Source organism: Euprymna scolopes, chromosome 15 (assembly GCF_053919585.1).
Source record: "Euprymna scolopes isolate OS-2025 chromosome 15, ASM5391958v1, whole genome shotgun sequence".
Lineage (NCBI taxonomy): Eukaryota > Metazoa > Mollusca > Cephalopoda > Sepiida > Sepiolidae > Euprymna > Euprymna scolopes.
In genome coordinates, this window is record NC_136496.1 from 31,781,156 (window position 1) to 31,806,014 (window position 24,859).

The 24,859-nt window shown below is 34.4% G+C and overlaps 1 protein-coding gene, 1 long non-coding RNA gene and 1 pseudogene across 15 annotated transcripts in view; 1 reads left to right on the top strand and 2 right to left on the bottom strand.

The window, feature by feature from the left end:
* LOC145293758 (forkhead box protein P1-like) overlaps positions 1-24,859 on the top strand; it is a 971,902-nt gene that overhangs the window by 842,165 nt on the left and 104,878 nt on the right. For all 14 annotated transcript variants that reach the window (XM_080140253.1, XM_080140252.1, XM_080140255.1 and 11 more), the window contains one exon: positions 20,342-20,639. In XM_080140253.1, the coding sequence (XP_079996379.1) occupies positions 20,342-20,639 (298 nt within the window). The remainder of the gene's footprint in view (positions 1-20,341; positions 20,640-24,859) is intronic.
* Positions 1-24,859, bottom strand: part of LOC145293764 (uncharacterized) — a 210,240-nt gene that overhangs the window by 42,830 nt on the left and 142,551 nt on the right. Inside the window, exon 2 of the long non-coding RNA XR_013869764.1 lies at positions 15,778-15,853. This is a non-coding gene — a long non-coding RNA (uncharacterized LOC145293764). The remainder of the gene's footprint in view (positions 1-15,777; positions 15,854-24,859) is intronic.
* On the bottom strand, positions 24,510-24,626 carry LOC145294466 (5S ribosomal RNA; annotated as a pseudogene).

A 24,859-nucleotide genomic window follows, 5' to 3' on the forward strand; every position in this document is an offset into this window, starting at 1 on the left:
AGGATGATAATGTAAAGATATGGTGGGACAAAAGTGTCATAACGACCAATCAATTGGAACATAATTGTCCGGATTTGGTCGTCATTGACAAGGTCTCAAAAAACTGGTAGATTGTAGACTTCTCAGTACCCTGGGACAGGAATGTGAGAGAGAAGGAGAATGAGAAATGGAGCAATTATGCTCCATTGGCCTTGGAGATAAGGCGTATACACAGAGTTAAAACACAAATAATCCCGGTTGTAGTTGGTACACTAGGAGTAGTATCAAGTCGTCTGGAAGAACAATTGAAAAAACTATGAATCCCCGATGTTTTAGGCGGCCTTCAAACCTCTGCAATTATAGGTACCAACAACATCCTTAGGAAAACCCTTGATCTTTGAAGCTCCTGGTTTGAAGCCGGGATTATGGGAAATCCTCTGGAAATGAATCCCATCCCTTTCCAGAGAGACGTTCATAAGCGAAATCAGAATTATTATTATTATTATTATATTATCATTATTATTATTATTAAAGAAGGAGGAATCTTTACGTGCCTCCCAGCAGTGACTTAGTCCACAATACATTGTGGTTTACATTGCATTGAAGAAAATTTACTGTTGATTTTATAAAATTTGATTTAATACACAATGGCTTGCATTAAAGTTTCAAATGCAAATTCAAGTATTGTCTCAATTGTGTTCTAAACAAGACCATTCATTTCGAACGCGCCCCTGTTTTATCAAAGAACCTACTGTTGATTTTATACACTGGGTCCGCAGCACAGCGATAAAGCTTCTGAAACTTACTTGTGATGCTAGGCTGTATCATTAACATTTTTTATTATCATAATTGTTATTATTATTTCTATCATTACTACTACTATCATTATTACTGTTATTATTACTACTATTACTATTATTATTATCATTGTCAGAAGAAAACAAACAAACAAAAAAAAATTAGCAAAGACAAACTTTCGTTGTTAACTGTGACAGGCTTGCTATTTGTACAAAGATAATTATGCTGAAGCGTTTGCATTTCAATTCATCTGTCCGAACCAACCACCAACTCTTAATTGTAATTGAGGCAAACACACACACACACATATATATATATATATATAATATACACACACATACATACTTTAAATTTGTCTTTACGTAAGCAGTAATGTGTTGCTACACAGTCATGAGCATGTTTCGTTCTTCCAGTGTTTAATAACTAGAGACCTCTTCAGGCAACGACGTTTTTCAATATAAGCGTCGTTGTCTGAAGAGGTCTCTAGTTATTAAACACTGGAAGAACGAAACATGCTCATGACTGTGTAGCAACACATTACTGCTTATGTAAAGACAAATTTAAAGTGTAACTTGCTCTACCCAGGTATTGAGCACTCTTGTATTAACCTCGTTATATTTCACTGGTTACCTTACCTTTGAAAAATAGCAACCTCAAATTTATATATCGCGATTGAGATTGGCCTGGAGGTTAGTTCCTTGCTAATGGCGTCAGAGATGGTAGTAATCGTGTCACCCTGGACTGATGATTCCCGAAAGGATGAAACACTAGTGTCCGTCGGTATTAAAATTATTATTGTAATAATTATGCCAGGCCCTTTAAGAAACTCTGTTTCTTACTGTTGAGCACTTTAAAGTTGAAATAGAAAAGTCGGTCACCTAAGCTCGCAGCGCAGATCATGCTGTTATAATTATTAGATCACTATGGCCGGATGTTAGGTCATTTAAAAAAAAAATAAATGTTAAAATTTCAACGATATTTCTCGCGGTTGAGATTAGCCTAAGAACACTGCCAAAACACATGACGTACATTTGTGCGAGATTTCATAAAAATCGGTCCAGCCGTTTTTTTTTTTTTTTTTTTTTTTTTTTTTTACAAAGGCATCACCACATTATCAAGGCCCAGAGGCCACTCAAGGATAAGGGTTAAAGAGTGTACAGTAGAAGTTGGTCAATATAGTAATCATTAGTAATGAAAATTTGGTAAATTTAATAACTTATATGGAACGGCTCATCAAGAACTTATTTACCTTAGACTTGAACACAACCATATTGTAGTCAGCCGGAAAGCAGGAAAACGGAAGACAATTCCACAGGCGTGCAGTTCTAAGAAAGAAGCTTTGTTCATGGAATCTATGTTTAGGTTTAGGCACAGATAAAGAGTGGGGGAAATTATTGATAGTGTTTACAGCTAGACGAGTGTTTCTTGTGAAAGTTTGGCGAGGGGGGACCATAGATTGAAGCTCAGTTGAACACTTTCCATGAAAATAACGATACATCAGAGACAAACTCGCAACATCTCTTCTGTGAGATAGAGGTTGTAAGGAGGAGAAAAGGACATCTCCTACGAGGCTACGAAGTCTATTTTGAACTCTATCAAGGCAGGACAAGTCCTTTCTAGCAGCTCCTGCCCAGATGTGGCAACAGTATTCCATCCTTGGACGTACCTGGCTCTTATATAGATAGAGAATAGCATCAGCAGTGAGATATCTACTGGATCGATAGAAAGATCCCACCATTTTTCCAGCGGCCTTGGCAACAGATTTGATATACGTGTTCCATTTAAGATCAGGAGTAATGGTCAAGCCCAGAAGCTTGTCAAAACTTGAGGCCTCCTGAAGACGAGAGCCATTCATTTCAATTGATGACAAATGTGGATTAAAATGTTGATGATGTAAAGAGAGAAGCTTGGTTTTAGATGCATTAAAAGTAACCAGCCACTCCTTTCCCCATTGTACTACATGCTCAAGATCAGAGGAGAGAGAATTGGAGAGTACTTGCTCGTTTACTGTCTTAGATGTGGTACCATAAATGGTAGTGTCGTCAGCATAAATGTCTACAAATGATGTAAGGATATGATTTGGAAGATCATTAATGTAGATCAGGAAAAGAGTTGGGCCCAGGATGGATCCCTGAGGGACACCGGCATTAATACTGAGAGCTTCTGATTTTTGCCCCTCAACTACTACTCTTATGAACCTATCAGAAAGAAATGATTTAATAATTGAGAAGACTTTTCCAGCTATACCATAGCTAGCGATCTTATGAAGTAAACCTTTATGCCATACCCTATCAAAGGCTTTAGATATGTCAAGAGCAATTGCCCTAGAAAGATTGCCACCGTCGAGAGATTTGCTAATCCTATGCGATATAACTGTAAGGACATCTGCTGTAGATCTAGCAGAACGGAAACCATATTGAGTGTCACTAAGAAGGTTATTTTTGTTGAGATGTTTGATTACTTCTGTATTTAACACAGATTCTAGCAACTTACTCATGACGCACAGGAGACTTATTGGCCTGTACTGAGAGGGGGATGAGCGATCACCTGAATTCTTAAATACAGGGCATACTGATGAGATTTTCCAGGGAGATGGGAAACTATTCTCCTTAAGACAACGTTTAAACAGTTTTGTAAGTATGGGCGCTAGTTCAGGTTGAAGTTTTTTGAGTACTATAATTGGAATACCATCAGGGCCAGTTGCTTTACTGGAATCAAGGTTTTTGATTAGCTTGGCAACATCATGTACAGATATACGTATATCACATAGCGTGTTTTCTGATACAGAAGGAAATATTGGGGGTTGGCGGTCTTGGTCGCAAAGGGTAGAATTAGCTGCAAAGTTCTTGACAAAGAGTTTGGCTTTGTCTGATGCTGACGAGATTACCTCAGGTCCATTGATAATAGTTGGGATGGAGCACACGCTTCTGTTCAGGATTCTGTTTGCTATTTGCCAAAACTGGTGGGAACCAAGCCGCTGCTCAGCTACTTTGGACTTAACAGATTGAGCATACAACTCTCTTGCGTTCCTTATTACTTTCTTACAATGGTTGCTGGCAGTCCTGAAAACGGCTTTAGTTTCCATACATCTATTACGTTTGAAGCAGTGGAAAAAGTGATTTCTGTGCGCAATGGCAGCAGCACATTCTGGAGAGAACCATGGCTGGCTGTTAGGTTTTTGCTGAAACTTTTTAGAGGGTATGAAATGGTCAATACCTACAATTAACCATTCAGTTAGGTCTAATACTATAGAGGACACATCGTTTTTAAACATGGAATGCAGAGGTAGATCAGATATAAATGTACGGAAGCTATCCCAGTCAGCCTTAGTGTATCGATATACTGTACGATGAAGTGGTACGTCTGGGGACTTATTACATTTCATTTTTATCTTAATTGATACAACAGAGTGGTCGGAAGATCCAAGAGGCGACAGAACAGAAACTGAACATAGTTCAGGGCAAGTTGTGAGAAAAAGGTCTAGTAGGCTCGCATACTGGCCGTCATTATCGGGCACACGGGTAGGTTCCTGAACAATCTGAGTGAGGTCATAGGCAATGGAGAAATCATGACAGAACCTCCCCTCATCATCGGTCTTGTTTGAGTGGGTCAACCATTCGACGTTGTGAACATTGAAGTCTCCACATACGTGAATGTTAGCTGAAGGATAAGTAGAAAGGACTTGGTCAATTTTCTCAGATATGCTTTGAAACATAGTAACTCCGCTGTTGTGGGGGCGATAGAGAGTAAATATAAATGCAGTAGTGTGAGCTAAAGCAACCCGGAAGCACATATAGGGTAAGTTAGGATCTTCCCTGGAGATGTCCCTCCCACATGGAAAGCTATCTTTAATATATGCACATATTCCATGCTCATGGCGATCTTGGGGGTCAGATTTAGAAGTTAAGTTAGAGTATCCTGTAATTGCAAACTCATCTAGGGAAATAGCCTGTCCAATGCCAGTTTCACTTAAAAATAAAAGGTCTGGTTTAGTCTCCTGTAATTGGGTTTCAACCTCTGGAAGGTTAGAACGTAGACCCCTGATGTTGGAGAAGGAGACATGGTAGTAGGGGTCTACGTTGGAAGTTGGAGAACCGGGTTTAATCGTGTATTTTTTCTTGAAACTTGTCATGATGAAATTTTGGAATTTGTGGACTAGGTCGACAGATTTACTTAGAGCAGGACAGAGAGGGGAAACTAAGAGAGAAAAAGAAACGAAGAATTTTTTTTTTTTTTTTTGTACCACATGATAAGGTAAAGCCGTAACAATTACCCATTAGTATGGCATCGAGAGGCCCCACCAGAAGCTACTGCATGGTCCAGATTCCATTCACCAAATGGCAATACAGCAGCCCCAGTACTTTGCACCTGCTGATAGGACAGCCTCCTTAGTGGTTAATCCAAGGTTCGGGTCCCTGACTATCAGGCGGATAACGTCAGCCCAGACAAAACGTTTACCTCCAGCACCCTTACTAGTGACATGGCTACAAGGATAGACATAGAAACAGAAAATTTCCACCAACTCTGCCAACTGTTCACGCAAAAATACTGCCAACCTAGAAAACAGCTTTTTCTTCTCCCTTTGTCAGAAAAATCACTCATTTAAAAAATGAGGACTGAGGGACAAATAAGAAGAAGCGTATCCATAGGAAAATTTGGAATTAAATTCAGTAAATTAAAAAAATTACATCAAATTTATTATTCGAATACAAAAAATTAAAAAAAATTTTTTTTACCTTAATCCGTGGTTTTTCAATAAATGGTTCATCTCTTCAGAGAAAATGCTTTTAGAAAAATAATGTTTATAGGCAGTCATAGATTTTGCTATTTAGCACGTAGATAGAAAACAAATAAAAAATAAAAAGCTTGCATGGAAAACCTAACTGAAACCAAGATTAAAAAAAGAATATTTCATGGTGTATATTAATTTATTTTTATTTAAGGAATAATATATGTTTCATGGTGTAGTTTAGCACAATGAAGAAATATAGAGGCACAATCGTAAGATTCAAGGCAATTATATATATATATATATATATATATATATATATATAAAGTAATGAAATCAAAAGGGATGTAGTGTTTACCTGATATACACAATAGTAAACTTAAAACTAACATAAATACCAGAATTTATATATAGATGATTTAATCCCAACCGAATAAAAACTCAATACGCAATAAGGAGTAGAGCTTCTTATAAGTTAGTTGAAACTCCGCGGAATAAGGACTTTGTAAATTGTTTTTTTTTGGAGTATTCAGTCGAACAATAAATTTTTATTGTAAAGGCCAACTTATATTTTAAATTTTCTTTCTCTTATATAGCTCTTATTATCAAGCACTATCTAACAGCCTTGTTGAGTTCATTAGTTTCTACTTTTGAATAGCTCAAGCCTGGATATATATAAGAACAAGTAGTTAATAAAACATGTTAAAAAAAAACACTTTGAAAAAGAGTTAAAAACATATTTAATTTTAACTAACTTTCTTGGATTCTGCATTTTTGGATTTTACCGTCATCCTTCGCCAGACTATCCATTCACGTGAAATCACTTTTTTATTCACCCTATTCCCTCTGCTTCACTTTTTGTTATCAAGTAAGATCTATGACTAACTTGTAGTTTCATTAAATACTTTTGCAAGCAAAATCCGATCCCGTATTTTGCTAAATCCTACCCTCTGAGGAGGAAAAAAGTATTTCTTCAAAACTCTGCGGATTAAGGACTATCCACTTCTTTAGGGGTTCCTTTTTAAAATTAAATGTTTTTTTAACTCTTTTTCAAAGTGTTTTTTAACATGTTTTATTAACTACTTGTTCTTATTATAAGGTCTATCTCCTATTTGATTTTATCGAGCTTTTACATCTGGTTGAGATTACTTTATAAATATTAATTCTTTAATATTTATAATATACTTTAGTTTTGCCATCTTGGATCATTTTGGTAAACTTAACTGTAATTCTTATTTCATTATATATATATATATATATATACTAGCAAATGTACCCGCCGTTGACTGGGTTCAAAAACAGTCTACAAAAATGGACTCTGATTTATGAAAGTATGATAGGTTATGAAAAGGAAGGGTTGTAAAGAGATAGCTTCGAATTTGGGGGTATCAAAACCAAAGCAAAATATAATGAAAGTAAAAAGAAAATAGATAAACTCCATAATTTATTATACCATACCTGTTCACACTGAAACACTTATCATAATATTCTGTGGATATATATTAAAAAACCTTGTTAAACTTTGTGACATATTTCCATTCTATGGAGGTCAGGCGCGAACGAACACACCATAATTTTATTATACCATATTTCTTCAAACTGAAACATAATTATCAAAGTATACTTACGCAGATACATATGAAAAGTCTTTATTAAAGTTTGTGCCTATTTCCATTCTATGGAGGCCAGGCGCGAACGCAGACCCCACAATTTTATTATATCATCCCTATTCAAGTTAAAATATACTTATCAAAGTATTCTTATGTACATCTATATCAAAAACACTTGTAAACGTTTTTTTTTTTTTAATTTCTAAATTTATTTCCATACTTTGTGGACCAGGCGCGAACGCAGACCCCACAATTTTAATGAACCACCGTTCTGCCAGATGAAACATACCCGTTCCTGTGTCTCTATACATCTTCTATCATTATATGTAATCAGTTTTTTAAAATAGTCAACCATATAGGAGCCTATTCGTGACAAGGTATTTATTTGCTCCCCCACCGAGCAAATTAGGCACAAGGCCGATTTTTAATGTGAGGAGTGATGGGGAAATGGGGACCAACTCCCCGGGGAGTAGGGGAGCTGGATAGTGACAATTGGTATGAAGGGTTGCCCCTACATTGACCAAGGTCTTATATGTGGGGTTTCACCCACATATGATCTTTGCTTGCAGTACTACACTTTGATCTTGGCCCGAAGGCCACGAAGGTGGCCTATTCGTGACCACTCACAAACAGCTTTATATATATATATATATATATATATATATATATATATATATATATATATATATTTGTTCCAATGGGAAACGTCTGACCTACGTTCTAATGTTCTTTTTTTTGTTTAATGATAATCTGATAGTATTGTTTCTCTTCCTCCAACCGACGCCTTCCTTCCATACACACCCTCCTCTTCCTCCCATTTAAGGTTTAAGGCAACAGGAAGTTGCTGAGGCGTTGGTTTCCATGGAGTTACACTATCTCCCATCCTCCAAAACGGTAGCACCCCCCCCAACCTCGTTCCCTCCCCATAAAATGAGGAAGCTAGCACTTTTATGTTCAGTAGACTAGCATCAGTTAAATATTATACATATATATATAGATTCAGCCACTCTGATGAGTCGTAGACGACGAAACACGTGTCAGTGGATAATTATATTTTAAAAATAATATATATGCCACTCTCCATCTAGGGGTTACCAAACTGGTCAAAGGGGAAATTATTCCCAACACGCATTTAGGTAAAAATACACTTTCGTATAAATAATTGAATTCATTCAAGAAAGTATCACTAACTAAAACAAATAAAAACATCTATATATCTGTATAATTATAAAACTCAAATGACCTTGTAACGAGTGATGTAACCCACTTTCCGGTTTACGACATCCGGTTGCGCATGAGCGCATACACATTAACTCATAACAACATAAACAAATAAACACAAATCACTTCTTTTGCAGATTTTGACCTGTGCACTGAAATATTAACGTTATTATTTCGAAATTATTATTTAACATGGGAAGAGTTGGGGGTGTTTTGCAACTATTCTTTATTACAACTATACTGTCGCTATTTTCTTACAACTAAACAACTTTAACCCGTTGACAAACATAAGAACAATTGTAGTAAAGCCAAGACTACTACTACTCTCTATCCGTCCCTTTTCCTTCCTTCCTTCTTTTTTTTCTTTTTTTTTTTACATTTCTAGATACAAAATAGTTGTGTGAGAACGGTGAATTTGTTGATGTATTTACTAATCTGTTTCAATATTAGTTTTATTTTATTTTATTTATTTAGGTTTTATTTCTTTGCTTCAGGTTTTATTAATTTTTTTTTTTAGATTTTAAATTTCTATAACTTGGTTGAAGGATTCCAATATGGGTTTTTCATTCTTATATTTCTCATCGGTAGATTCATGTGCATTTTTGCTGCTAAATGATTTTCCTACGAATCGAACGCTGATGAAAGTCATGTTTGCTTTTCGATTTTTGAGCGATTATTCGGAAAATAGGTAACTTTACACGAATACGGAGGATTTTTTTTTTTTTGTTTGAGTGATCCGTCCGTGATTTTTCATTTTAATATACTTTCATAACATAAAAATGTTTCTGTTTTGTCACAAAAACAAAAAAAAAAAAAACGATTTTCTTTACGTCACAAGTGTCACGTTCATACATGAATTCCATAGCTAATATAATATACTGACCCAACGGGTCACGGATAGTCTAGTATATATATATATATATATAATTATTATTTAATAAACAAAGGGCAGATAACCTCTCCCTTTATAGCACCGAGGGAGTGAAAAAAAAAACAAAAAAACAACAAAAAAACAAAACAAAACAAAAAAAAAACACCACAGTATCTCTTAAATAAACAATCTTTATATATATATATATATATATATACACAGCAGGGAAAATTGACGTTGCTAGGTATTAAATAAAGACGGTTTTACACCTATATTTTCATTATCATTGGAATCGGTAAAATCACCCATTTTTCAATCAAATCGATTGATTACCTGCTCTAGTTAGGGACCCATCGCAGTACACCGGGAGTAAGCTTCACATGCCTCCCAGTAGTGACTTAGTCCATAATATATTGTAGCCTGAATTTAGGTAAAAATGGCACCGGTAAAAACGGCAAAAGTGAATAAAGAGATAAAAATGGCACTTTGACAATTAAAAATAGGACCATTCGAGACTTACAGGTTAAGCTCCCATTCCTCTTGTTTAAAATAGGGCTACCCCCCCCCAAAAAAAAGTATGGGTTGGGGCCAGTTTTGCTTTTTTTAAACACCAGCTTATTAAGGTCAAAAATGCTTTCTGATAGTTTGAGCCAGCATGAAAAGTGTTTGTGAAGGTAAAGAGATAAGGAATATAACACGAAATTGCTTGTGTATCCACTCTCTTTCATAATTTACTAACCTGGGTGCTTGGCGTTGCCCGGGTGTTTGGAGGTGTGTGTTGAGCAGCAAAAAAAAAAAAAAAAAAAAAAAGTGGTAGTATGCAGGCAGGCTCGAACTCATGACACGAAGGCGGAAAAGAAAGTGAAAGAAAACCTGATGTCTTACCCCTACACTCATGACGCGACCAGAAGTTTGGAACGTTGAAATTAGTAAAAACGCGTAAGTCAGCATGTATGTTCAGAGATAGGAATGGGCTGGGCTGGGAAGAGAGAAGGAAACCGGTGGCATAAGATTTTTTTTTCAACACTGATTATAAAGGCTCGAAGACCACTCGAAAATGGGGCTTAAAGATTAATATGTGTAACAACACCGTGATGATAGGTAGTTGTGGAAATTGTGCGGAATTTGATAATTAGAGAAGACGTCTTAACAAGAATGTTTATATTGGACTTGAAAGCAACCGTTTTGTAGTCAGTGGAGAAGTAGCTCTATGGTATTGTGTTCCACAGGCGGGTAGTTCCAGAAAAGAAATTTTGCTCATGGAGTTTTTGTGTTTAGTTTTAGGCACCGATAGAGAGTAGAGGAAATTGTTTACAATGGTTATAGCTAGACGAGTGTTTGTTGTGAATGATTTACAGAGAGAAATGGTCATAGATTGAAGCTCAGTCAAGCACCTGCCATGAAAATAATATGCTAAAGCAGAGATAAATTCGCAACGTTTGTTTTGTGAGAAGGAGGGAAAAAGGAAAGGTCCACTAGATATCGAAACCGGGTTTTGTACCCTGTCAAGGCAGGAAAGGATGCTGTGAGCACCTCCTACACAGACTTTTGCCCGGGGCAATGCCGAGTAGCCCAGTTAGTTATTAATAACGGATTCCAGGTCGTCATGATGCGTCAAAGTCTGCCGGATGCTAAACAGTTAAACGGCGCAAAAAAAAAAAAAAAAGCAATGCCAATATCAAAAGTGCTGTTCAGACAATGTAAAGCTACGGAGTCTATTTTTAAGGTGATTATAAAAATCGCGATCCGACTCCCTTCCCTCCCTAACCGTCACCATCCTAATCTGATCAGAGACCGTGTTTTTTTTTTTTTCTAGTGGCTGCTTGTCGCTTATGATGATGAGGGAAGGGGGGGGGGGTTGTTAAAAAAAAATGGACGCTATCAAAAAGGAATGGAAAAAAAGTTATTCCATTCTAAAATGATACAAACAACACAACTAATGATATACTAAATCAGATTGACTCAGAATGTTTAAGATCCGGTCAAAGTAAACTTCTGTTTCTGATTTTTTTTTTTTTTAGGATTCGTATTATTTAGATTCTTTGGACTACTGTTCTCATCTTGAGTGTTATTTTCGCAACGTTTTCATCGATCTAACCTCTTTACATGTTTCTTGTCGAATTCGGAAGCCCACAGTGGATAAAATACTTTAATAAAATCCAGTTGTAAGTGACAATCTTCTGGATGTTGAAGTTTCAAGCATGACACTTAAAAATGCAACTGTGAATGGCTGACCGAACGAGAGCATGCTACCCCTGTGGATTAAATAAAAAAAGTTCCATTCAAACTTCCATGCAGATTCCCGAGTTCGACAGAAAGATTCCTGAATTTTACAGAAAGATTCCCGAGTTCAACAAGATACACCTAAAGAAGGTCGAAGGTTACATCGATCAAAATGTTGTAAAAATAACACTCAAGATGAGTACACTAGCCCCAAAAATCCAAATAATTTGATGCCTCTGTGCAGTCTCGAAAAACAAAGGATACCCCCTGTAGGGGCAACTGCGCATGTAATTGTGTGGCAAAGGTTGTGCAATCACCAACCACATCTCTCCTGAATCGGCACTGGTTGAGTCCAGTGGACAGGGGAAAGCCCAGAACGACTGTAAATAATGATGAGATAAGCAGAGAGCACATACAGAAACTGGAAGTCCCAAATAGTCGCCCATTTAATACTGACCAGATTCAATGTTGCTTAACTTCGTGGAGCCAATGGGATTATGCTGTATAATATGGTTATGCAAACTTACTTGACATGAAAATAATAAAAAGTTTATGATAAAGCAGATTCCTTGAAATTTATTTCAAGGAACCTGCGTTATGAATAGACAAAAATGATTAACGATTTTTTTCAATTTTGATCCTTTAAAAACAATTTTAACTGGCTAAAGCCCCATAACAAAACGGCCCGTAAAAAATCCAGTCAGTCAGTTGAGGCCCCTAGCACTGCTCTGGGACGCTTAGTTTTGGAGGAGATAGAGTTTGAAAATATGGAGACGGACAGACAACCAAATAGCCATTTATATATTAGATTTTCATAAAAGCTAAAATATGTTAATCATTAAACTAATTATTAGAATGACTATATATTTATAATAGGTTTAAACAAACCTCTATTATTAGATACAGTTTAGTTAGACTTAATATTTTTTCTTAATAAAAGAGATATTTTTTTATTGTTTTCATTACGCTAGTTTAAAATTCAGCTATTAAAAATATACTCTACTAGCAGTTCAGGCCAGCTTTGCTCGGACCCCTATATACTGTTCATAACTTGCCTTACATGTGAATACACTTTATGTAAAATTTCAAATGTTGAGACCAAAATTTGTCTAAGTAATTTCATAGAGACAACAGAGGTCAATTTCTTTTAAACTTTGACCCCAATTTTGACCCCCTTAACATTTATTATTTTGGTCTCAAATCAAAATACAAAGTTTTACCCACGTCCAAGTTATCTATATCTAAAATTTAAATAGGGAAATGTACACAGACACAAATACACACACAAACATTTTCACTTTTATAGATATATAGATTACTAGCATTTCAGCCCGGCGTTGCCCGGGTGTTTGGAGGTGTGTGTTGAGCAAAAAAAAAAAAAAAAGTGGTAGTAGGAAGGCAGGCTCAAACTCGTACCGCAAAGGAGGAAAAGAACGGGGAAAAAAACCTGACATCTTTGCTGTTACGACCACCACCAAACCGGAAGTGACGTAGGTTTTAATTAAAGCTAGACGATCGAAAGGTGAGGATGACTTTCGAAAATATCGGCGAAAAAAGAGACCCCCCCCTGTAGAAAAGTGCCAAGTTGAGGGTGAAGAAATTAATGTTTTTAGCCAATTGTTCGGTATTTGTCGTCTGAAGGGTCGAGCTTCAAAACGATACTGATCTTGTGAAAATCCCTCACCTCTGTCGAAAGTTTTAGGCAGACATGCAAACATACATACATACATAGATTTATATATTGGTAGCTCAAATTTTCGACCCAAACCGATGAAAAATTTTGGTCTATCTCTGAATACCCTTTGTGTAAAATTTGAAATGTTTAGACCAGAAATTGTCTGAGTAATTTGGTAGCGACCGCAGAGGTCAATTTTTTTTAACTTTGACCCCGATTATGACCTCTTAAAATTTATTGTTTTGGGCTCAAATCAAGTTATAAAGTTAGATCCATGTCCAAGGAACCTATATGTAAAATTTCAATTGGTTACACCCAAAACTGGCGGAGGAGTTTAGTAGAGTTCTCAAAGGTCAAATCGTTGAACTTTGACCGCTTAACAGCCGAATTTCTGGCCGAAAACGGATTACAAAGATTTTCCCAAATCTCAGTACCCTGTAAATCAAATTTCGAGTCTGTAGACTTAAAATTTACGGAGTTATTATGTAGAGAAATGTACACAGACACATTCACTTTTATAGATATATAGATTTATATATTAGTGTTGGGACGATGAATCAGGATTGGAAATCGGTAAAATTGGCACTGTTGGAGGTATCAGAATCGATATCATAAAAATTTCTGCAAAAAAGAAAAAAAACGATTCTTTTTGTCTTTTTGATTTAATTTTGTTTAAAACTAAATCTTTCACTATTGATATTAATAGTAATGATAAAATTATGAATATTTACTGGTTTGAAACTTCCAGTGAAACTAAAATCGAAAGCCTATCCCCCAAACGGGTATTTTTACGTTCGAGAAAATATCTGAAAAATTAACATGCATTTTTACGATACACATGAAAAAAATAGCCACATTATAATTAAATATTTAGAGATTTAAAATTTTTTTAAAGAATCGGAAATTGTATCAGAATTGGGAAAAAATATTGAAATGGTCCCATTACTAATACAACATATATATAGATACACACACACGACTTGCAGGGAGACTCGACATTGCCCGGGAATGATAATCAACGAATGTTAGAAATTCCCATATTTTTATTGTTATCAAAATCGGTGAAATCGCTCATTTTTCAATCAAATCGATTGATTGCCTATTCTACTTGAGGAGCTATCGTGATACACCGAAAAGAAGCTTGACATTAGTTTACATTGCACTGTAGAGAACCTACTATTGATATTATAAAATTATTTTTTTATATAACGGCTTGACTTAAAGTTTAAAATGCAAAAGTCAAGTATCATGGTTCAATTGTGCTCTGAACAGAAACATTCACTTCGAATGCGCCCCTGTTATATCACTGTTGATTTTATCCATTGGGCCTTTCAGCTTGTGTGGTAATAAAATTTCTCAAATGCACTTGTGATGTTAGGCTGTGTAAGGTGTTAACTTTGGTCAAAATCAACTGTTCTCTCTTTCATTAGATTGTTTTGATTATCGATATTTATTGAACACATTCCAATACAAAACCTATCTAAGAACACTACCAGGCATATAAAGTACATTCGTATGAAATTTTATAAAAACATCAGCCTGGCTGTTTTCGAATCCATAGGAAACAAACTCACATTTTTTTTATACAATAGAATATACATATATGTATATTAGGTTAGTGCAAAAATAATGTCGTTCAATTATATATATATATATATATATATATATATATATAATTGAACGTCAAAAAAAACATCATTTTTGAACCAGCAATATATTAGTGTTGGGACGATTACTCGGAATCAGGAATCGTAAAAATCGGAGGTATCGGAAATATTGGTGCCTATTTTCCAATGCCAAATCGATTCTTTTGTCTTTTTTACATTTGATTTTGTTTCAAATAAAATCTTCCATTGCTGGTAATATTGATAAATGAGTAAATATTTATTGATTTTAAAATACAAGTAAAGCTAAAGTCGATAGATCATCCTCCACAAGTGTAATTTGACGTTTAGGAAAATATCTGCATATTTAACGTTTGCTTTTACGAAAATTCGGGGAAAATAACAATCTTATAGTTAAATAATTAGAGATTTATAAAGAATTGGAATCAGGAATTGTATTGGATTCGGGAAAAATATTGGAATCGTTCCATCACTAATATATGAAACAGATGATACCCTATTCATTTTCCTATCCGCAAATAAAGAATGAAACACAAGGTCAGTTTTTTTATGTGAGAGAAATCCAGCTCTCCATAAAGAAGCACTAGAACAACATTTGCCTCGATAGTCACTGAAATGTCAAAAACAGATACTACAATTTGCTTCTAGCCGAAAGTTCAACTATGGGTGTATGTGTATGTGTTTATCTATAAAGATCGATTTTTTAAATAATAATCGATCTTAACTAGAACAGTAATTCCTTCAAGAAATACTATTTTTCTTTGATCTATGAAAAATTAAAATAAAATATACAATAAAAAAAAAAATACATCAGCTAATGTTTTCACTTATAACACACATCGTAGTTTACCCATAAAATAAAAAATTAATACTTTTTGTTAAATAAATTCTTGGCGAACGAAAATACTAAGTATAGATACTGATTTTAGGATTTATTTCTAAAATTTGTTATTGTCACTTTTACTTAGCCGGACACGAATATTTTTCCTCATGTGTATCGATTTTAACAAAATTTAGCATGCATAAGCTAAATTCAGAATACTCACCCCTTAAAAAAACCCAAAAAACTTTCGTTTTGAAGCTCGGCCCTTCAGATGACAATTGTTAATTTTCCTCATAGATCTACATTAAAACAAAAACAAAACAAAACAAAAATAAATAAATTTGACTAAAATGCTTAACGAATTATTTAAAAATCAAACTGTTGTACGCCCTCGATTTATCGCTAGCTATCCAGGAAGTAAACGCTCGATTCACATAAATAATATATAACTGATTGCCCATTTTAAAATTTAAATCCATTTTATTAAAAGATAGGAAGTTAATTAATAGTTTGCTTGAATCATTGTTTAGTGTGTATATGAAGGAAATTTAAATTTATACAAGGCAATACAATGCATAAGTGAAACGGATAGACACAAACTAAAACAAAGATATTATGGTGGAATAAGCTATGCAAAAGTTAATATTTAAAAATATTTCTTTGTGGATATTTTTTTTAGTTTGTTTACTCACCTGTCTGTTTAAATGCATGCATGTATGTATATATGCTTGCCTAAAACTTTCGACATAAGCGACAGATTTTCATGAGATCGGTATCGTTTTGAAGCTCGGCCTTTCAGATGACAAATATCGAAAAATTGGCTAAAAACATTAATTCTTTCACCCTCAACTAGGCAGGGGGTCGTTTTTTTTCGCCAATATTTTCCAAAGTCATCCACACTTTTCAACTGAACTAGCTTTAATTTAAACATTCGTCACTTCCGCCTTGGCGATGGGCGCAACAGCAAAGACGTCACTTTTTTTTCACGTTCTTTTCTTCTTTCGCGGTACGGGTTTGAGCCTGCCTTCCTACTACCACTTTTTTTTCTTTTTTTGCTCAACACACACCTCCAAACACCCTGGCAACGCCGGGCACCCAGGCTAGTCGCAAATAATATATTGGGGGGGGGGGGAGATAAGCTACAATAAATGTAAGATAGTGAAAATTTAAAAAACAAGCTTTGACCTTTTATCTTGAATATCTCATAGAATTACAATTGAAAGGCTTCAATTCGAATCCTTTAGACTAATTTGAACAGATTGGCCATAAACCAATATTTAAAAAAGACTCTGAAGCATTTAAGTTGGATAAAATTAAAATGTATCGGCCCAAGTAGATTATGATCCGTTTTTGTATATTTCTCAGGGAAACCAACGAACACTATAAAAAATATTTGATGTATAGCAAGGGGAGCAACGCTGAAACAATACAGTGCCATAATGAGTTATCTACCTTGAACTCATTCGTTAACGTGTTCGTTTTTCAGATCTTCTCGGTAATGATCGCGTTTGAAGGTTTTGCTCCACTTTTCAAACTTTGAATAGTGCTAGCCAAACAATAAGGTCATCTTTTCTGCAACTGACCCTGGTTGGGCGTTTAACCCTCTAATATATTAGTTGCAGCAGTTGGTGGTAATAGGGAACCAAGACCCCTCTTTTTTTTAAAATCAAGGTCAGCCATCAGACTGATTAAAAAAGGCCTTGCCCCCCTATTACCATACCCTGTTTGGCCCCTGTCATGGCTATAGTGCCACTTTCAAAGCAGAAAAGGTTTACACCACACCGCTTGCCGCCTGGTGCATAAACGGATTGAGGAGCCCAGAAGCATAACAGTGCTTATTGCTAACCGTGAACTGTCTTCGGGACAAGATCAATTGTTTGAAAATCTTTTGTTTTTTTTACTTAATTGTATTTACAAAATTTTAAAAGCAATAAAATATATAAACAAGATCAAAGTGTAGTATCTGTTCGTCAGATGCTGCACTTCTATTTCTTGTTCTCTTTCGGTGGAGGAGAAATCCTTCACGACTGAGACAATTTTTATTTTTGTACCTTTTCTCCACGTTAAAAAACGACCCTGGTGTCTAACTCTGTCCCGTGGGGAGGCATAGTAAATAGGTACTTTTACTTAATCTTTGTTCCAATCGATTGTTGAAATTTCAAAGAAAGGCATGTTTTCCTTCAGATGTTGGTCAAGTTTAAGGTTTAAATGTCAGAGGGCGCCATAAAGCGTCTTTGTGTTTAGTAATAGAAAGGCCACTGTTTATAGTAAACACTGCTGATATGGAATACAAAAGTTAAAAATTTAACGGTTTTAAGACCAAAGAAGTTCAAAATCTCATTCAATAAATATTTATTTATTAAAATTAAATTCAATATTTCGATTCACCAGCATTTAAATGTAATTTTAATAAATAAATATGTTTATTTATTGGATGAAATTTTGCACTTGTTTGGCTTTAAACCGTCAATTTTTTAAAAGATTAAGTATATATGTAGATAGTAAAATTTTCTCTTTGGTATCCAAAATGAAAATACTTAAAATGGTGTCTGCGCGTACACTTGCTTGAATTAATTAAAAACAAACAATAAACATTTTAAACAAATCAGATGCATTTTTCTGAATTTATATATAAAAAAAAATTGCTGTTTGGATTCACCATAAAAAGCCAAATTGTTTTTTTTAATAAAAAAGACAGTTGAGACCCCCCACTCCCCACCAAAAAATAAAAGACAGTGCTAACATTAATATTATACGTCGTGCTTTAAGTGCTACAATATTTAATTCGCTCAATCACACACTTGCGACACACACACACACTGCTTGAATCATATCATTGTCGTCTGCTGATTTTATGCTAATATGTAAACAAATGTATAGACGTATTCATTTTAATGCTTATAACATTTCTCATCGAATTTTTCTACAATAAAAACCATACACATAGAATGAAAATTACTCTCATTAATAACTTTCAATCAAATGTAAATTGTGTAATTGAGTGAGGAAGTTTTAATTACGATTTCTAAGACTCATGGATAATTCGCGGCTCTTAAATTATCGAATCGGTCTTCTTTGATATCTCAGCGTATGAATCCTCTTTATTTTGCAAAGACTCTAAAAAAAAAAAAAAAAAAAAAATCCTAATAAACATTGTATGTTTACGTATCGATGTAAACTTCCAGCGTTAAATATATATGAAATATCTCTTTTCTGAATTCATTATTTTGTTTGTGTTTATCCTCTAACATTTCTCTCGTTTTCATATTTAAGTATGAAGCTAAAACAGAATGTCTCCCTAAAAATGTCTCCCTAAAATCCTCTCTCCAAAAATCTTTGCAAATTGGAACTCCTATAAAGGGACCTCCAAAACACATATAGCTACAACAACTATCAACTACTTCCCCACTCTATCTGTGCCTAAATCTAAATGCAAACTCCATGAACAAAGTTTCTTTCACACATTTTAAGCTATCCTCTTAAATAATCAAATTTTACCCATTTTTAAATCACTATGCTGTTGTCTCAGTGACCACTGTACACTCTCATAAACTCTTATCCTCGAATATATATATAAATGACAAAAATTTATATTTAAAAATTCATGATGTTGACCATCTTATAATTTATTCCTTCAAATCAGTTGATTTATACAATTTTTGACAGTAGCGCAAAATCAATCAATTATTATATCAATTAGTGAATCTATTTTGCCCTTAACTCATCAGAAGAAATAGCAACAATCAATTCATCAAAAGGAATTGAAATGTGATTTGACATGGTGAAAATCCGAAAATTGGAAAAGAAGCTGCAGTTACCTTTATATTTTTCCATTACGCCATATTGAATTATATATATATATATATATATATATATATATATATATATATATATATAAGAGCAAATAGTTAATAAAACATGTTAAAAAACACTTTGAAAAAGAGTTAAAAACATATTTAATCTGAAAAGGAAACACTTAATAAGTTGATAGTCCTTAATCCGCGGAGTTTCGAAGAAATACTTTCCTTCTCATCAGAGGATAGGAATTAGCAAAATGCGGGATCGGATTTTGCATACAAAAGTATTTGATGAAACTGCAAGTAAGTCAAAGATCTTACTTGATAACAAAAAGTGAAGCAGAGGGAATATGGTGAAGAAAAAGGTGATTTCACGTGAATGGATAGTCTGGTGAAAGGTAAAGTATCCAATGACGGTAAAATCCAAAATTGTAAATCCATTTTATATATATATATATATATATATATATACACATATATATCCTACCCTCTGATGAGAAGGAAAGTATTTCTTCAAAACTCTACAGATGAAGGACTATCCACTTATTTAGTGTTTCCTTTTCAAATTAAATATGTTCTTAACTCTTTTTCAAAGTGTTTTTTAACATTATTAACTATTTGCTCTTATTATAAGCTCTATCTCCTATTTGGTTTTATCGAGCTTTTACATCTGGTTGAGATTACTTTATAAATATTAATACTTTAATATTTATAATGTACTTTAGTTTTACCATCTTGGATCATTTTGGTAAATATAATTGAAATTTTTTATTTTATATATATATATATATATATTATATTCCAGGTAGAAAGATATCAAAAAATTAAGACTCAATCGACTTTATATGAAAAGTGGAACCAACTGAAAGACTGTTTGGAAAAGAGGGGAGATTCTCTCAATATGTAAAATTATTATTTTGTAAACTAATACAATTATACATGTATACCATTTATAGTTAATTTATCTCTTTATTTTATATTTTTTCCTAGATTCTCCCAATTCTTCCAAAGCAGCAGCAGCAACAGCAACAGCAGGCTGCCCTACAGCAGGCACAGTTGGCGCTGGCTTCCCAACTACCCAATATTCCTATGTCAAATCCTGTGACGCTGGTGACAACACCGTCTGCCATCAGCATGTCTCCAACCACCACAACCACATCGGTCATGTCTGGAACACACCAATCACCCTCTCCGGTGCACCAATCTTCACAACAGCAACAGGCATCAAGCAGTGTGGGACCAATTCGACGACGGGTATCGGACAAATGTAATCTTCCGATTTCTGCTGGTAAGCCACATGCAACCGTTGCCTCTTATGTTTTCACTAACCATTGAGAAGAGTCGGTTATGATCAAGATTGACTGCTCGTTTTGATTTCCGGTTTTTGCTGTCCATTTGACTGGATAGTTAGACATGGTCAAACGGATAAGAAAGCTATTCTTAACATGGAGAAGGGGGTGGATTTTCATGTTTTCTGAATGAAGATAATCGTTAATCATAAGGGACCATATCTTCCTTATCACTATGCTATTGATTATTGTATAATATATATATATTGTATTTATTTGCTTCCCCACCAAAGCAAATTAAGCACAAGGCTGTTTTTAATGTGGGGTAAAAACCAGCTCCCCTAAAAGTAGGCAAAAAGGGAGCACTCTGGTTACCAAAAATAATAATTGTCCCAGTATAGCGGATTTCCCCTCCATTGACTGGTACACATTATCTTAAATGCAGTATCTGCAGAACAGATACTACACTTTGATCTTGGCCCGAAGGCCAAGGTATTTATTTGCTCCCCCACCGAGCAAATTAGGCACAAGGCCGATTTTTAATGTGAGGAGTGAAGGAGAAATGGGGACTAACTTCCCGGGGAGTAGGGGAGCTGGATAGTGACAATTGGTATGAAGGGTTGCCCCCACATTGACCAAGGTCTTATATGTGGGGTTGGTATTTATTTGCTCCCCCACCGAGCAAATTAGGCACAAGGCCGATTTTTAATGTGAGGAGTGAAGGGGACCAACTTCCCGGGGAGTAGGGGAGCTGGATAGTGACAATTGGTATGAAGGGTGTCTCCTACATTGACCAAGGTCTTATATGTGGGGTTTGCTCCACATATGGTCTTTGCTGCCGGAACAGGTACTACACTTTGATCCCGGCCCGAAGGCCAGGAACAACAGAAATAAGGCAAGCCTCTTTTAATAGCAAAGTAAACACGTGCATACTCAGATGCAAAAGTGGTTCCAGAATTTCATTAACAAAAAAAAAAAAAAAATAAATAAATTCTTAAATTGACACTTTTCCGATAAAAAAAAAAAAGTTCATTTTTAAATAAATATACACTGACATTTGAAAATTTCCTTCCAATTACCAAGGGAGGTAACTCTGGCTTCGTAAGTTACCTCCCCTTTTTCTAAATTTATTTTACCAACCGCATCTAAACAGTGGGCATAAGTTTTAAATTTTTGCATTATTTTAGTTTTAATTTCCTGACTTTTAGGCTGTGTGTGAGAGAGAGAGAGAGAGAGAGAGAGAGAGAGAGAGAGAGTGAGAGAGAGAGTGAGAGAGAGAGAGAGAGAGAGAGAACCTATGTCATTTTATTTTTAGATTTTTATTTTCAACACTTAATTTTCTAAAAAGTTTTGGCAAAAGTTCACACACACACAAAGAAAAAAAAATGGGGTGGGGGCAAATAAACAACAAATAACTTTTACCAAACGATACAAAACTTAATTTTATATCGACCTGCATCGTTTTAAACTTTTGAACTATAAATTTTGTCATTTCAAAATTTGTTTCATTATTTTCACTTAGTATAATTTGTCAATCAAAAATGGCTGCTAATTTCCGGCTTAAGACACACACACACACACACATATATATATATATATATACACATACACATACACAGTACCACTAACCCTAATGGCGGCTTAGGTTTTAAAATCTTTTAATTCTGATGTTAACAATCATCAAAAAAAAAAGTAAAAGAAAAGAAATATCCTATAAATTGTGCAAAAATGTGCTATTCTACAAGTATTTTGTTTAATCTTCAATTTTTTGAATGATTTTCAAGCGTCCTTGTTCAATGCTTATGGCAACCTTTTTTTTTTTTTTTTTTTCGTTCAGATTGGACAGAGTAGACACTAGGTTTGTTTTAAATATAAAACAAACAAATCCGAAACAAATACTTTAAGTTAAAACACAATTTTTTTCCAGGTAGTTAGAAGAGTAATTTATCTTGCATTTGGTAACATTTATTTCTTTCATATTTGTTTTTTTACTCCTCCCCCCTTTTGTTCAGTTAGATGCAGTAACAACTATGCCTTAAATTAACTCGGGAAAGCAAAATGAAAAAAAAAAAAAAATAGATTACAACATGATTATAAATAGAATAGTTGAAAAAGTAGACCCCTCTACTCCACAAAACAAATAAACAAAAACATGCATAAAACGGCAGGAACTTGCCAACTTAATAGTTCAGCATGGTGTCTGAGTCATCTAAGATTAAGCTCACCTAGTTTAGTATCAGACATAAATGTGTAGACCCAACCTGAACGCTTTGGGAGTTCATTCTTTCCTAGTCATCTGGCTAGGATTAGAGTGTGGATACTCCTACTTGATGTGCAGGAGGCCTTTTTCCTGGATATTACCTCCTTCCATGATTCCTCCTTTATTTTCTTTCCTAGGAGGAGGACTGGTTTATCACCAATCACCTGATACTGAAAAATGCTGACATTTTTATGGATACTCAAATACCGGTCCTGAGTACCCTTTTTGTTTCCTTGACCTATTCCGTATTAAGGTTGACCAACTTCCTGTCACATCAGGTCGTTGTGTGTAGATTGATCAAATCATTGAGTGTGCTAAATATTTTTTTTCTTCTTTCTGAGTCTGATTGAATATTATTAAAAATTAATTACTTGTTTTTAAAATGTTTTTAATTCTTATTTTCATAAAAAAACTTTTTTTTTTATTTTTATTACTTTGTTGTTTTTCTTTAAGGTTTTTACTATTTACTACTTTTTCTTCCTTTTTTTTTTGCTTGTTTGAAATTTTTCATCCACCCACCATCGACTATTTGAAAATACATTTATTTTTGATTCCTTCTCCATTATTTTTAGTTGGCTTATTTTTCTATTTTTGTGTCTTTGTGTTTTCATTTTTCCTTTAATTTAATTTTTTTTTTCCTTTCACTTAATTTTTTCATTCTTCATTTTCTCATTCATTCAATTATTTTCCCTCTCTTAACATTTTCTTCATTAAATTCTTCAATCACAAATTTATCAATCATTCAAATTTTATTTTATAATTCTTTCATTCTTCTAATCTTAATTTTTCATTCCTTCATTTAATACTCCTTCATTTTTCATTCCTTCATTTAATATTCCTTCATTTTTCATTTGCTTCATCAATACTCCATTTTTCATTCCTTCATCTAATACTCCTTCATTTTTTCATTCCTTCATCTAATACTCCTTCATTTTTCATTCCTTCATCTCATACTCCTTCATTTTCCATTTCTCCATGTAATACTCCTTCATATTTCATTACTTCATCTAATACTCCTTCATTTTTCATTTCTCTAATTTTCATTCCTTGATTTAATATCCCTTCATTCAGAATTGTTTCAGCCAACTAGTCTTCATGTATTTTCAATTGATACTACTTCATTATTTCATCGTTTCATACTCATTCATTTTCCATTTCTTCAATCAACTTTTCTTCATTCCTTCACCATTTGACACTCATTGATTTTCCATCCATTTTTTCATTCAATATTCTTTCATCTATATATTAATACGATAGCGTGTGTTATTTTGTGTGTCACACTTACATCTTTTTTCTTCTGAGTAACTGTCATGACATTCAATTTCTTGTAATAAATAATTTTACAAAGAATTCTTTATAAGTTTTGGTTTCGATTACAGCTGAAGGAACTCTCTCTCTCCGTCTCTCTCTCTATATATATATACATAAAAGCAGGCTCCTTCAGTCTTGGACAGACTATGGATACCTACGAACGGTTGCCTGGGTGTGAAATTTTTGTGGTAGGAGGTGCGCAATCTCCAACCACCCCTCTCCTAAGACGACGTTGTTAAATACCAGTGGCAAATGAACTACAGGACGACTGGAAACAAATGCCGAGATAAGCAGAGAGCGCATACAGCACCTAGAATTCCCAAATGGTCACCCATTTGATACTAACCAGGCTCAACGTTGCTTAACTTCGGTGATCTGACGAGAACCGGTGTGTCAACATGATTATGCCGTCTCCTTCAGTTTTGGTTGCAGTTTTGATTTAAGCTGATGCATCCAAGTCATGGATATATTTTTTATTTTTGAAATCACAACTTTACAATATATAAAAATCGACAGAAAATTGACTATGATAATATATACGAAATTTGCATAAATTAAAATACGATAGTTAAACATTTTATGACCGGATTATTCCGGGCATCGCTGCTAGCTTAGATAAATACTTTTACAGTTTTAACAAGAGCTACA